Source organism: Oratosquilla oratoria, chromosome 5, assembly GCF_046742065.1.
Source record: "Oratosquilla oratoria isolate Oo_2021 chromosome 5, ASM4674206v1, whole genome shotgun sequence".
NCBI classification, from domain to species: Eukaryota; Metazoa; Arthropoda; class Malacostraca; order Stomatopoda; family Squillidae; genus Oratosquilla; species Oratosquilla oratoria.
The window spans coordinates 60764975-60779308 of NC_134781.1; the positions used below are offsets into that span (position 1 = coordinate 60764975).

At 44.8% G+C, this 14334-nt stretch overlaps 1 protein-coding gene across 3 annotated transcripts in view; it reads right to left on the bottom strand.

Moving 5' to 3' along the window:
- The window catches only part of LOC143025513 (uncharacterized), a 122091-nt gene that overhangs the window by 25861 nt on the left and 81896 nt on the right, over window positions 1-14334 (bottom strand). For all 3 annotated transcript variants that reach the window (XM_076185295.1, XM_076185293.1, XM_076185296.1), the window contains exons 16-17: window positions 12270-12482; window positions 9580-9786 (exon numbers count right to left, since the gene is read on the bottom strand). In XM_076185295.1, coding sequence (XP_076041410.1) covers window positions 9580-9786; window positions 12270-12482 — 420 coding nt within the window. The remainder of the gene's footprint in view (window positions 1-9579; window positions 9787-12269; window positions 12483-14334) is intronic.

Sequence of the window (14334 nt, forward strand, 5' to 3'; positions counted from 1 at the left end):
AAGAGGGAAAATACACGAAAATAAAGACACATGTATTGCTGGACATTGTACATACAGTACATGTACGTATATGTATACACTTTCGCTTAACGACCAATTCGGTTAACGACTGCGTGCTGGTCCCAATTGTCGTCGTTAAACGAGGAGTGGTTGTACTGTGTTACTATCTGGGTATTGTGGTATAGTGCTATGAGGAGCCCTGATGTTCGACATGAGCAGGGCACCATAAGGTTACAAGGACTATAAAACTCTTTGTCATGGGCACAAGGCCCTCACTGATTGAATATGTAACACATGGCATCGTTCTCCTTCTGCGCAGGGTGTTGCCCCACGTCAGTCTATATCCGTCTCCCATAGAGAGAGCATCCTACGCTCTCACTACTGTACACTTAGCATCACAATAAAGAATCCAAACGTCCCCCTGCATTTCTGTTGCACACATAATATGGTGCAGTGAGTAGGATAGTGCTTGCAATTGCTTACAACATGCAACAGTGAAACATGGGACGATATGCAAATCAGTGGCACGTACATGAACAGAGTACCAATGGAACTAGACCAACATGTGACAGTGAACATGCTGGACCGTGAATGCAGTGCTGATTACAGTGAGCATGCACGGGACCATGCAAAATTGTGTGATAGTGAGAGTGGCACGCCTTTGCACACGTAGTGGGATGAACAAAGAGGCTTTTGTCCCACTGCTCCGTCCTACCAGCTGCAAACGTCACCCTGCACGGGGCCCAGGCCAAAGCAGCCCACGCAAACAAGGAGGCCTTTGTCCCACTTCGCCACGTTCGTCACAAAAGCCACCCGTGTGGAGCCCAGCTGACTCGCACAGGCCACGCCCATCCAGCTTAGGAGCTGGCACACCGCCTCTGCTCCCTTGTGGCAATTATGTTACCGCGGGAGGAGGCGACGCCACTGCCGCCCACAGGAGGCATTAATGGGGACCATCTCGGACGCCCAGTAGGACCTGCACACTTGAGCCGTGTCACCATGCAAAGGGTTCCCCGCTAGATGGATGCACCCCCAGCCCCTTCTCCCGGGAAGGCTGGCACCTGCCATCCTAGTGTCTTCCATCCTATCACCCTTCACCACCTGTTAGCACCCGTGATGCACTGCCCTACTCAGGTGCGTACATAATGGTGATTGGCCCTCAGCACCTAGGCATGTCAGAGATATCAAGAGCTCTACAGCTGCCGCTCTCGGCAGAGATGACACAGCCGACACATCTCACATGCCCACCATCCCACACACCCCGCCTCCACAATGGGACACTTCTGACTGCCCTCCCTCCGCCATCTGCCAGCGCCCGCACTGTACTGCCTGACACAGGTGTGGACGTCACAGGGATAGGCACTTGGCACCTGGGCACATTGGAGATATCAGGAGCCAGCCTACAGACATGGCTGACATATCTCACCTGCCCCTCCACCACAGAATGCTTCCAGACCACCTCAACGTTGGAAACAGGCACTGCATCACCACCATATGGATTCACAGGGAGGTCCAAACGCCCCTCCTCTCCTTCAGCTTGGCCACGTCCCACTAGATGTCCCGGAGCCTGTCCTCGCGATAACATACACGAACAGGTGCACCAAGCCAACATTGCCCATGGACAGCTCACCAGGCACCACTCCCGACTACTTCCTACAGGACTTTAGTGACATGCTGGTCTCCAAGGATGACCCCAGCACCGTCAACCTAGGAAAGACAATGGTTCTCCCCCACTCGTGAGAACCCAACTACAAGCCGACACAACGCACCTTTCCGCCCGCACGCCCAGGCTGATGCCGTTTGCAATTCAGGTTCAAGCGAAGAAAGACCTTGATGCAATGGTGCAGCAAGGTATCGTCATGCCTGTCATAAGGCGAGCTCTGTAGCCGCTGCCCATGCTGATGCCCTTCGAGCACCGGGCCACCCTCTCCACTCGGCAGAGGACCTTTCATCCTCATGCGTGAACCCCTTCAATTCAGCCCCCAACGTGGTCTGCATGCAAGACCGAAATACTGGGCACTTCCGCCTCGTCCAGTGTGGCCCGCAGTTTCCGACAGATGTCGAAACCCAACACGCCACTACCACTGGAGGCGCTTGCTGCCAACTGGGCTGCATCCAAATGCAAGCCATGCCCATTTGGATAGCCCCACTTCATGTGGATGATGGACCATTGTCTGCTTATCCCCCTCCTCTCATCAGGAGTGCCATTACCAGCAATACTGGCACTTTATGGTGATGACCCTTTGCCTGCCACCGACGCCAACTGGATGCTCTGAAGACTACGGGCAGCGGCACAGATAAACCCCGCCTACGCTTACCTGCATGACCTCTGGGCTTCTGTCCGACTGCTGCACCCTACCCAACTCCATCCCTCCATATTATAAGCTCCAAAATGCCCTTCTACCAACAAGGATTGGCACTCTCCAACCAGCCTTGCTGCCCCACCCTCTACAGGAGCGACCACCAGCCTCCAGAGATGCCACCCTATCGTGTCTCATCCTTTGGTGGAGGACTTGCCATCCTCATGTGCGAATCCCCCCAATTCCGGCTCCACTGCTCGCCCTGGCTTGCGGGTAAGCATTCCCCTCGCCATGGTCGTGCAAGCACAGAGGGTGGGGAGGTGTGGTATAGTGCTATGAGGGACCCTGGTGTTCAACACGAGCAGGGCACCATAGGGTTACAAGGACTTTAAGACTCTTATCATGGGCACAAGGCCCTCACTGATTGAATATGTAGGACATGGCAGGCGCGGATATAAGGGGGGGGCCCAGGGGGCCCGGGTCCCCCCCTTTTGGCTTTGGCCCTTTGGCCCGATTTCATTTCAGTTCACTATTTCATTTTTATAATCCATGTTTAATCCATGTTATAATCCATTTTTATTATCATTGTATCATTTATGAAAGTTATGGAAAGTTCTGGAAGGTTCGATAACATCTTGATTTCCGCTGACTGTTTTTCCGCTAATTTCCGCCTATATAAGTGACCGCTGCGTTCGACTCTCTCTCTTTCTGTTGGTATCTGCCGCATTGAATGGTTGTTTTGCTGTTTGGTTAAATATATGAAAGGTTTATCGCTGGAACTCACTACATTGGTGCCCCGTGTGAGGATTTTATTGTACGATTTTGTTACGGTCGTTTTTGTAGTTGTTTTTTGATTTGTCTGATTTCGTCTCATTGAGTTTTGTGGTTTTTTTGGTCTCTCGTGGCTGTTCGATTTTTGATTTGGATAATTCGACTTTGGATATTTAAGGATTTGAATTCATTGATTTGTTAGCATGGAGCAAGAAGAAAATGTAGCTATGGCCGTACAAATCAGGGCTCCACCATTTATGTTTGAAAGCGTCGAAGCATGGTGTTCAATATTAGAAGCTCAATTCCATTTGAATCGAGTGCGCAATCAGAATACTATGTTTTATCATGCGCTGTCAGTTCTGCCTACAGAAGTAGTGGCTAAGCTCCCGAGGGAAGTTATGGATACTAAGGAATTTAAAGCACTACGGCAAGCTCTTATCAGTATAGCTTTTGTAATTGATTATTAAGTACTTGAGTGTTGAGTCGTCCACGTCAAGTGGAGGGAGTTGTTGGCGCTGCCGGTGACACGTTGTTGGTTGGTTGGTTGAGAGGTTGAGTTGGGAAAGTTGAGTTTTCTGTTTTGGGTAATTCGTTGTTTATTTGAATATACTTACCTTTTTTCGTTTGAAATTACTGTTTTGATTACAGCTTTGTTGAGTTAATTCCTTCTCATTCTCACAAGGAGTGTAACATGAAGCGAGCCAGGAGTGAGAGGAAGATCACCTCGTTCTTCAAGGCAAAAGTGATCCAGAAGAGTGATGATGGTGAACATGACAGCAATGAACCCGAGAAACATCCAGGCACTTCAACATCAACAGCTGTCGGACCTTACATCGAAGCTGACGTTGCCGTTAAGGAGCATGAGGAATAGGAGCTCTCTTCTACTCCTGGCACACTGACACTGCCTGCAGCTCCAGTTGACGTTGCGAGTTTCATTGGAAACAAAGTGGCTACAGACGCCGAGATAATGGCCATAATCTATCAGAAGGCCCCGTCTGCTGAATCGCTACCCCTCTGCGACGAAGGTGGTCATAGAAGGCGATTCCAGCCAATCTGGTGCTCCACATACCCCTGGCTCAAATACTCACAACTGAACAAGGGCGGATACTGCATAGCCTGTGTTGTGTTCGGCGGGGACACGGGCGGACTTGGAGACCAGAGGCTGGGCATCTTGGTGTTAAAACCAATGTGCAAATACAAAAAGGCCACCGAAGTGCTCAGCAACCACAACGCGCGCGGATATCATGCGGCGGCTATGTCGAAAATGGAGGGGTTTGTCTACACTGTACGAAACCCGACGAGGGCTGTGGACACTATGCTACACTCGAAGAGGAAGGAGCAGGTCGAAACCAACCGGCGCCTGCTGGTTCCAGTCATTGAGACCATCCTCTTCTGCGGACGAAATATGCTGCCCCTCCATGGACATCAGGATGACGGTCCATTGGACCTCTCTGTTCCGAGCAAGACCGGAGAGGGAATCTTTAGAGCACTGCTACGTTATCGAGCCCAGGGAGGAGATTCCGACCTCACCCACCTCCTCATCAGCTCTGTCAGCCGGACCGGGATTTCTACCCTCATCAGCAAGACCATTCAGAACGAGTTGATCGATATCACAGGTGGGTCACACATGGAAGTCACACCATAAAATAGCTCTCTTATTCTTTGAGTAAAATACATGCTGAGGGCAGATGTTACTGAGACCTATTTTGCTTCGCAGGTAGATTGGTGCAGGAGGAGATCTTGGCAGGAGTGTCGGGGGTATATGCAGTGCTAATGGACGAGACCATTGACGTCTCAGGGAAGGAACAAGCAACCATCATCATTCGACACGTCAAAGAAGATGTCAAGGAGGATTTCCTCGCTTTCGTTCATGCCCATGATCTCACTGGTGAAGGCCTGGCCCAACTGCTCATCCATGCCGTCGAGGGCCTCGGTTTGGAGATGTCAAAATGCCGAGGGCTAGGCTTCGACGGGGCGAGTGCCATGATGGGGAAGTTCAGAGGTTGTGCCGCCATCATCATGCAGCAATACCCCCTGGCGAAACCGATCCACTGTTTCAGTCACCGACTGAACCTGGTGCTGACTAAGGCCTGTGATGTCAAAGAAGTAAAACTCGCCCTCCAGACGCTGAACGAGGTGTACAACTTCATCCATTCCAGCAACATGCGTACGCTTCGGTTTACCAAACTCGTGAAGCTATCCTCAGCCAAGCGGGAAAAGCTGGTGCCCCTGTGCCCCACCAGATGGGTCGAGCGGCACGATGCTGTCCTCGTGTTCATCGAGTTTCTGCCTCTCATCGCTATTTTTCTGGAGGATGAGATGAAGTTGGATGCCAACGCCGGACTCCTACTCGCTGCGATTCGGGACCCCCGCTTTCTCGTTGGGTTGGTTGTGGCCGAGTCCGTTTTGGCACACACGCTTCAGCCAAGCAGAATCCTACAGAAAAAGGAAGGTGACCTGGTATGTGCGTACGCACTGATTCGTGAAATTGGTACTCTATTCGCCAAATTTAGAGCGGATGCCGAGGTGTACTTCCACGCTGTGTTCGTGAAAGCCGAAGATCTTCTAGTTGAAGTGGGCTCAGCTCACGATGGCATCCCTATTCCCAGTCTGTGCACGACAGACACAACGCGCAAATGTCCCAGCGGCATCTGCTGAGGAGTACTATCGGCGCTCGGTGTATATTCCGTTCGTTGACCATGTGGTCGCTGAGTTGAAGAGCAGATTTGATGATGACACTGTGCCCGTTGCTCTCCAATTGAAAGAGCTGCTCAGGGGCTCAAAAGCAAACGTGGATGCTGTTCTTAAAGCCACTAAACTCTACGAAAGTGATGTTGAGTCACTTTTGCTCGTGCAGACGGAAACACATCGGTGGACATGTTCCGCTCCGGCCTTCGAATCTGTCAAGAAAGCAAAGGAATACGCCGAGGCCCGTATGTTTCCGAACATCGCGAAGCTCCTTACCATCCTACTGACCCTGCCAGTCTCAAATGCAGAAGCCGAACGATCGTTCTCAGCCCTGAAACGCCTGAAGACATACTTGAGGAGCACCATAGGTCAGGATCGCCTCAACGGCCTCGCACTACTCGCCGTCCATAACAATGTAGATGTTCCTGTTGATCGTGTGATCAACAAGTTTGCGGAAAGGAACCGCCGTCTTCTCTTTGCTTAGGCTGCAGTGTGATTAATCCTTTCAGTGTAATAACCTTTGCATGTTACTTTTAAGGCTACTATTATAGGTAATATTATAAAGTATAATGCTTACTGTCTTATATATATATTCTACATTTAAATTGAGGTCTAATGTCTCTAGGTCTCTAGCTATTAATTTCTTACTTTCAATAAAGTTTTGATAAGATACAAAATTCCTCTCTCATTTGAATCCGAAGAGAAACACTGGCACCTAGAGCAGATGGTTATGCCCATTCATTTAGGTCAGTCCGCCAGTTATTAACAAATAAGAATCCCGTGAGTGGAGAAACGGTAATGCTAATGCTCGTTAAACAACCGAAAATTCTGCCGTCGGGCCCCCCCCAAACTTTGTTCCTAGATCCGCGCCTGGGACATGGCATCGTTCTCATGCGCAGGGAATACGACTTTGCCTCACATCAGTCTATACCTGTCTCCCACAGAGAGAGTATACAACACTCTCACTCCTGTGCGCTTAATGTCACAATAAAGATTCCAAACATCCCCCTGCATTTCTGTTGCACACATAACAGGTATGACTAGGGTGGAGCAGTGGATGACATGTTCAGGGTTATCTGTATGATGGTTACTTCTGCAACACTTTTTGTGGCAAGGCCTATTCTGTGTTGGTATTTTTTTCATGCTGGACATACAGTGCTTGTTTTTTAAATGAATTAAGAGGTAAATTAAGTACAGAAGAAAAGGAAAAAGGTGCAGAGAGAGAGATGATAATGGAAGAAATGGCAGTAAGAGGAAGATGGGCAGAGTATTTTTGGGAGTTGCTCAATGTGAAGGAGGATGGGGGGGAAAGGTAGTTTCAGTGAGAAGCACTAAGAAAATGACAGTTATGAGTGAGGAAAATGAAGGAGAAATAGGGAAAGATGAGGTGAAAGTAGTTGTTAAAATGATGAGAGTAGGTAAGGTACCTGGATTGGATGGGTGTCATGTGTCTGAAAAAGGGAGGTACAGTGATGGTGGACTGGCTGGTGAGGTTATTTAATGTTTGTTTCAAAGAAGGTAAAGTGCCTGGGGACTGGAGAAGTGCGTGTTTAGTTCCACAGGGATCAGTTTGTTGAATGTTGTTGGGAAAGATTATGGGAGAGTTTTGATTGAGAGGATTAGGAGAGGAACAGAAGGAGTAATTGGTGAGGAGCAGTGTGGGTTTAGAACAAGTAGGGGTTGCACCGATCAAATTTTTGTGGTTAGACAGATATGTGAGAAAGCTTTAGGAAAAGGTAAGGATGTTTTTTGGGCCTTTAAGGATTTGAAAAGGGCTTATGACAGGGTATACAGGAAGGCACTGTGGGAGGTATTACAGATATATGAGATAGGAGGAAAGCTCTTAAGAGCAGTCAAAAGTTTTATGAGAGTAGTAAAGCTTGAGTTAGAATCAGAAATGGAGAGTGTGAGTGGTTTGAGGTAAAGATGGACTTTGCCAGGGATGTGTTATGTTGCCTTGGCTGTTCAATTTATACATGGATGGGGTGGTGCAAGAGGTAAATACACAGGTAGTTGGCCAGGGATTGGAGATGGTTAAAGAAAATGGAGAAAAAAGGAAGATAAGCCAGTTGTTGTTTGCTGACAAATTGCACTTGTGGCAAGATTAGAGAAAGGATTAAGGAAGTTAATGACAGAGTTTGGGAAGGTGTGTGACAGAAGGAGGTTGAAGATAAATGTAGGCAAAAGTAAGGTGACGAGATGTACAAGGGGAGAATGTGGCAGCAAACTGGAGGTGAGTATTAAGGGAGAAAGACTGGAGGAAGTGGATAGTTTTATATACTTGGGTGCAAATGTGGCAGGAAAGTGAGGAATGGAGGTGGAGGTAGAATGTAGATTGAGAGAAACGAGTAAATGGTTTGGGGGATTAAAAAGTGTAATGAGAAATAGATATATGGGAATGGATGCAAACAGGAGATTGTATGAAGATGAGATTGTACCAACAGCACTGTATGGGGCAGAAATATGGAACATAAGGGGAAGAGAGGAGTTTGAATGAATCTGAGATGAGGTGCTTGAGAAGTAAGATAGGGGTTACTAGGCTGGATAGAGTGAGAAGCAAGGAGGTGAGGAGGAGAACAGGGATGGAGAGGGAGTTGGGAGATAGGGTTGATGAGAGCACTGGGATGGTTTGGAGACATGGAAAGAATGCGCGAAGAAAGATTAGTAAAAGAGGTGTAGAAGGCAGGGGTGGAGGGAGTGAATATGAGGGGGCCACCAAGAATGAGATGGATGGATGGGGTAAAAGGGGCATTGGGAAAGAGGGGAGTGTCTCTTGAGGAAGGAAGGGAGAAGACAGAAGATAGGGGTGAATGGAGAATGGTTATGTATGATGCTGTGATGTATGGGAATGGGGGGGGGGGTATGTGTGAATGATATTTTGATGCAGCCAAAAGGGGTTTCTCCTTGTCTTCTCTTTTTCTGCATGAGGGGACGCAAAGATGGGGGGGTCGCCGATTCAATGAAGCAGCCTTGCTGTGGATGTGCTGTGTCTTGCTACACTGCTTCTGACCCAGGGCAGTGGGCAAAATGCAAGGATGACCAGTCATCCAGGAGGACCCAAGATAAGAGGGAGGGAGGGGGGGGGTGAATGGGAGTGGAATATGTGGGGATGGAATAGGTGGGAGTGGATTTTATGCCTTTGTTTTTTGGCTATCTCCTTTGTAAGGGGGAAATAACCATTGGTATATGTATATTTGTACTAGTATGATTCTTGCTTCTCTTGGAAGGAATTTTACTGTCAGGTTAGAGTAAGGAGGGGTTTGATAGAGGAAGGGGTTTGGTAGTCAGGCTTATTTTGTGATCTGAGTATGTATGTGCTTTTGTATAAGTGTTGTGTGATGCAATTAGTAAAATATTATAGATATTTGAATACTTTGCTTTTTTCCAGTTGGTTGTACTTATGAGATGAAATGAGATGGGCAAGTAGGATTGAGGGTTCTTGCACACAATTACATACCTATCATTTTCATGTGATGTTTTATAGGGAGGATTTTATTTTTTGGGATGCAAAGTGGTTTTTGTGTGGTTTTGCTGCATCCTGTTATTATCCTTCCTACTTTATTTTTCTTGCAGTTTATAGGGTGCCAATGGAGTGTATGGGTGTGGGACAAATGCAGAGTGTATGTATATGCCTTGGTTGGGTCATCCCCTTGATAAGGGCGGAAAAGAACTCTTGATATATATATACTCATGTATATAGTATGTATGTATGAAACTCAAGGCAACAATTGTTATCATTAATGTATCACTATATCAACTGAATACATTATCTAATAGAAATCTGTGTAACATTTAGTACCAAACTGAGGATTTACAATACCTGTTGGCATGAGTTTCATATTGATTATGTGAATCCTGAAGCTGGTGCAGCTCTGCAATTAAGGCATCTTGCTCTCTCTTTGCTTGCAATTTACATTCCGTCAATGCAGCCTCCAGCTGCTGTCGGGCACCCATTTCTGCACTCAGAGCATGTTCTTGTACTTCCATATCCTTTGTTGCAACCGTACGCTGCATCTCAGCCAACTCTCTGAAATTGCAATGATTTTCTTGAGTTATAATTTTTTTTTTGTAAATCCATGTAAATCCATGAGGAGCTAAGATGTGAGGGAAACAAGAGTGGAATGGGTGGGAGTGAGTGCATGTCTTTAACTTGGCTACCTCCTTTACATGGGGGAAAAAGCCCTTGGTAGATACAGACAAAAATTAGTTACAACCATGACCCTATGTGAAAAACAGTAATGGCATTAAACACATTCAGAACAAAACAAAATAAATAAATTAGACTAGCTCAAGATGCATTAGTCTTTTAAAATAAAGAAATTACAGAAATGTAATTATGCATACCATTACCAATCAATATGACATGCTGATCTGTAATATGTCTCTGTTTATTTCACATTTTACTAGAGGGAGAGAGACTGGAGGAAGTTTTAGATACTTGCGAGGCGAATGTGGCAGGAATGGGAGTGGAGGTGAAGGTAGAATGTAGACTGAGAGAAGCAAGTAAATGTCTTGGGGGATCAAACAGTGTATGAAAGTGGCAGTTGCTGACAAGTCTATCGAAATAAACACCACAAGTAAAAATGGAGCCTTTGTATGACGTTTTGCTTTTTACAGCTTTTTCAAGTACATACTTGTAATACACATGACTGAGATTAGATAAGAATTGGGGGGACGGGGGAAAGAAGGGAGGGAGAGAGGAAGGGAGATGGGGTGGGGGTCACTGAATATTAGGAAAAGTTAAGGAAAAGGTGGACCAAATGTCTGGGAACAGGAAACGTTAAGTATAAGATGGAACAATTGGCTTGGTGAAGGATATTAACTCACAACCAAGCAACAAAAGGAAGAAAATAAGAAGGATGGGCAAATGTCTATTGGGAGGGGGGGATTTTGGAGGGCAGCAAGGGATAGCTTAAAATTTTGTGGGCAATGGATATCAAAGGTGGGGTGAGATATTGAATATACCTCTGTTTCATTCAATGATGTTGTTCCCTTGTATAATGGCTGCTTCCAAACATTTTCTATGGATCTTGTTGGGTTCATGCACTAGAAGTTGTGCATTTTCCCAGTCCATCAAGTGGTTGCTACTATTCCAGTGTGCAACACACATGTTGGTAGTGACATCATGGCAGACATCATATTGGTTTTCTTGTATCCAGGTTTTTAGATTATGAGATGTTTCCCCAATGTAGGATTTTTCACATCCCGAGCATGGAATCTTATAAACACCAGCTTTATTGTTCAGCATTTTTCCAATGTTTATTTTTATCCTTGTGATGTCTTTATTTGTCCTACTGGTCTGGCACACTACTTCCAAGTTGGTGGTTTTAGAATGTGGGTCAGGTTAGTGGTGATCTTGCTGGTAGGTAACACAAGATGTTTGACTGTCCTGCCCTGCTGCCTATGGCTCTTCCAGAATCTTAATGGCCTGTTTTCTGCATCTATCTACAAGGAAGTCTGGAAATTTTAATTTTGAAAAAAGTTTCCCAGATATACCAACACACTTCTTCTAAGTATTCTTCACTGCATATTCTGAGTGAAGAATACTTAGAAGAGTGCTGGTATATCAGAGAAACTTTTTTCAAAATTAAAATTTCCAGACTTCCTTGTAGATAGATGCAGAAAACAGGCCATTAGGATTCTGGAAGACCATATGCAGCAGGGCAGGACAGTCAAACATCTCGTGTTACCAACCAGCGACATCACCACCAACCCGACCCATATTCTAAAAATCACCAACTTGGAAGTAGTGTGCCAGACCAGCAGGACAAATAAAGACATCATGAGGATGAAAATAAACATTAGCAAAATTCCGAACAATAAAGCCAGTGTTTATCGGATTCCATGCTTGGGATGTGAAAAATCCTACATTGTGGAAACATCACACAATCTAAAAACCCTGATATGGGAACACTGATACGATATCCACCATGATGCCATCACCAACGTGTGTGTTGCACACTGGAACAGTAGCAACCACTTGATGGACTGGAAAAATGTACAGCTTCTAGTACATGAGCCCAACAAGATCCATAGAAAATGTTTGGAAGCAGCCACCATACAAGAAACCAACACAATTGAACAAAACATTTCTTTAATATCCATTGCCCACAAAATTTTAAGCTATCCCAAGTTGCCCTTCAAAATCCCCCCAGAAGACATTTGCCCACCCTTCTTATTTTCTTCTTCCTCTTGTTTCTTGGTTATGAGCTAATATCCTTCATCAAGCCAATTGTTCCATCATATCCTTAACCTTTCCTGTTCCCAGACATTTGGTCTAGTTATGTTTGAAAATTAGAGAATAGGAGATGGAACCCAACAGCTCTTGCTCCTTTCCTGTATACTACAAGTAGGTAAATACACACACAAACTTGAGGAAGGTGTGGTAATCTTACTTGCTAGTCACCTTTATGTATTGTAACAAAAATGAACAAAAACTAGGTATAAATACATAATTAAGTAAATAAATATTAATAAATACAAATAAATAAATATATAAATAGTACAAACCTGTATGCTGTGTCCAAAGCCTCTTTTAGTACTGACATTTTCCCTTCAAGTTCTGCATTTTCAGCTCTTGTGTCCTTAAATTCACGCTCCAGCTGTTGACGTGTCATGGTTAGCTGTCTGATGGCTTCTATCTGTCTCCGCTCAACTTCTTCTTTGGCAGAAAGTTGCTTACGAAGCCGCTCTAGTTCTCGACTATTATCTTCTAATTTGTCCCTTTTAAATTTTAATGTTAAGAATTATTTTAACAATCAATATGAATTAACATGTATGGCTAACATGATAAAACTACATTATTTACCATGGATGAATTAAGATTCCTACATATTTGTACATATTTTTCAGCCCAGATGAGGAGGAGGATTGCTACGACAGGCCTAGCTAGCCAATAGTATAAAAAGACTTCTGCTTGTGAAACTCCACGACCAGCCTTGGAATCCAGACGGCCCTTTGGTAAACAAAATTGGAAATGTAAAGGAAATTCGCACAAGACACTCCACATCACAACATATAGAGATAAAGAAGAAGAAATCTTGGAGATGATAAATGAAAGAAAGATAGACGTTATAGGAATGGCAGAGACAAGACATTTGGGAAAAGATGAAGGAAGAGACCTCGGACGGGGATATACCTTCATGCACTGTGGATCAGAAGAAAGAGGGAGAAGGCACGGGGTAGCTATGATAGTGGGACCAAGACTGACACAGTATATTCAAGAGGTGAAATTGATCAACAAAAGACTAATGAAGTGTACAATATGAATGAAAGGAAAAAAGTACAATACAGTCGAACCTCGAAAGCCCGGACTAATTGGGGGGGAAGGGTGGTCCGGTCATGCCAAACGTCCGGTCATCGAAAATATCGCCATAACAACCGTAGATTTTCATAGCGGTATACATATAGGTAATGTATGATATGGCATAGAAACACATAAGAATAATACTCTAACACTGTAATAATAACAATACTGTAATAATAATGCTATGATACTAATAATTCTGTAATAATAACTGTAATACAGGCATGTAAATATACTGTATATACAGTGTACTGTACTGTATTTTTTATTACGTACACTGTAAATATCAGAAGGTATGCACGCGGGACAGTGGTGGCGGCCAGGGTTGCCGCGTTTTCTACACTGTCGTGAAGAATGGGAGTGTTGCCATACCGGGGCATACATTTTTCTCGGGCGTGCGCAGACTTTCATAGCAAGATACAGGTAAACGTCGACTTACGATGGCATTAGGTTTCGATAGAGCCATCGTAAGACGATCTCATCGTAAGTCGATCCCCACTCTGTTCCGTGGTCACTGTACCTAGCCTACCTGTATATTAACCACCAGAGATACTGAATATAGCCTATTAAACATGTACAGTAGTTTATTTAATTATTTTTATCCTTTTTACCATATTCAAACACTATAATATGTATTTTCAGTACGGAACTTAAATCTCGCGGGCAGCAGCCAATGCCAGCCGTACGACGTGACGTAATAATACTCGCATCATAAAATATAGTCACCGCTTATATCGATCGTTCTCTCTTTCACCCGCGAATTTTGAAAACCACAGAGAATGAATCATTTGAGAGAATGTAAAAACACAGGGGCGACTACAATAAATATAATCAAGACGCCGATATGGCAGCGTCGCGAATCCACTTGCTCCTCATGACGCCTACGTGTGCGGCACCGTATGGAAGGGGTTAAATTATCATATCGTCGTCGTCGTCGTCGTCGTCATCGTAAAGTCGAACAATCGTAAGTCGCGGCCATCGTAAGTCGACGTTTACCTGTATACTTGTCAAACTTTGACAAAATGGTGATTCTAGTCTTTTATTCTTGAATGTATATAAGGCCTCCATGCCCTAACATATTCAGTAAGATATAAAAATTATCTTTTTATATTATTATCGCTAAAAGAAAGCTGAAACTTTAGCGTAGAATTTTTTCTACATGGAAAAAACGTATCTTTTGGGGTATAATATTTTATAAGTAACACAATTACCAATAAAAGTCATATTTTGATGTACCATTTATTATTTGATAACTAGTTCTATGATTTT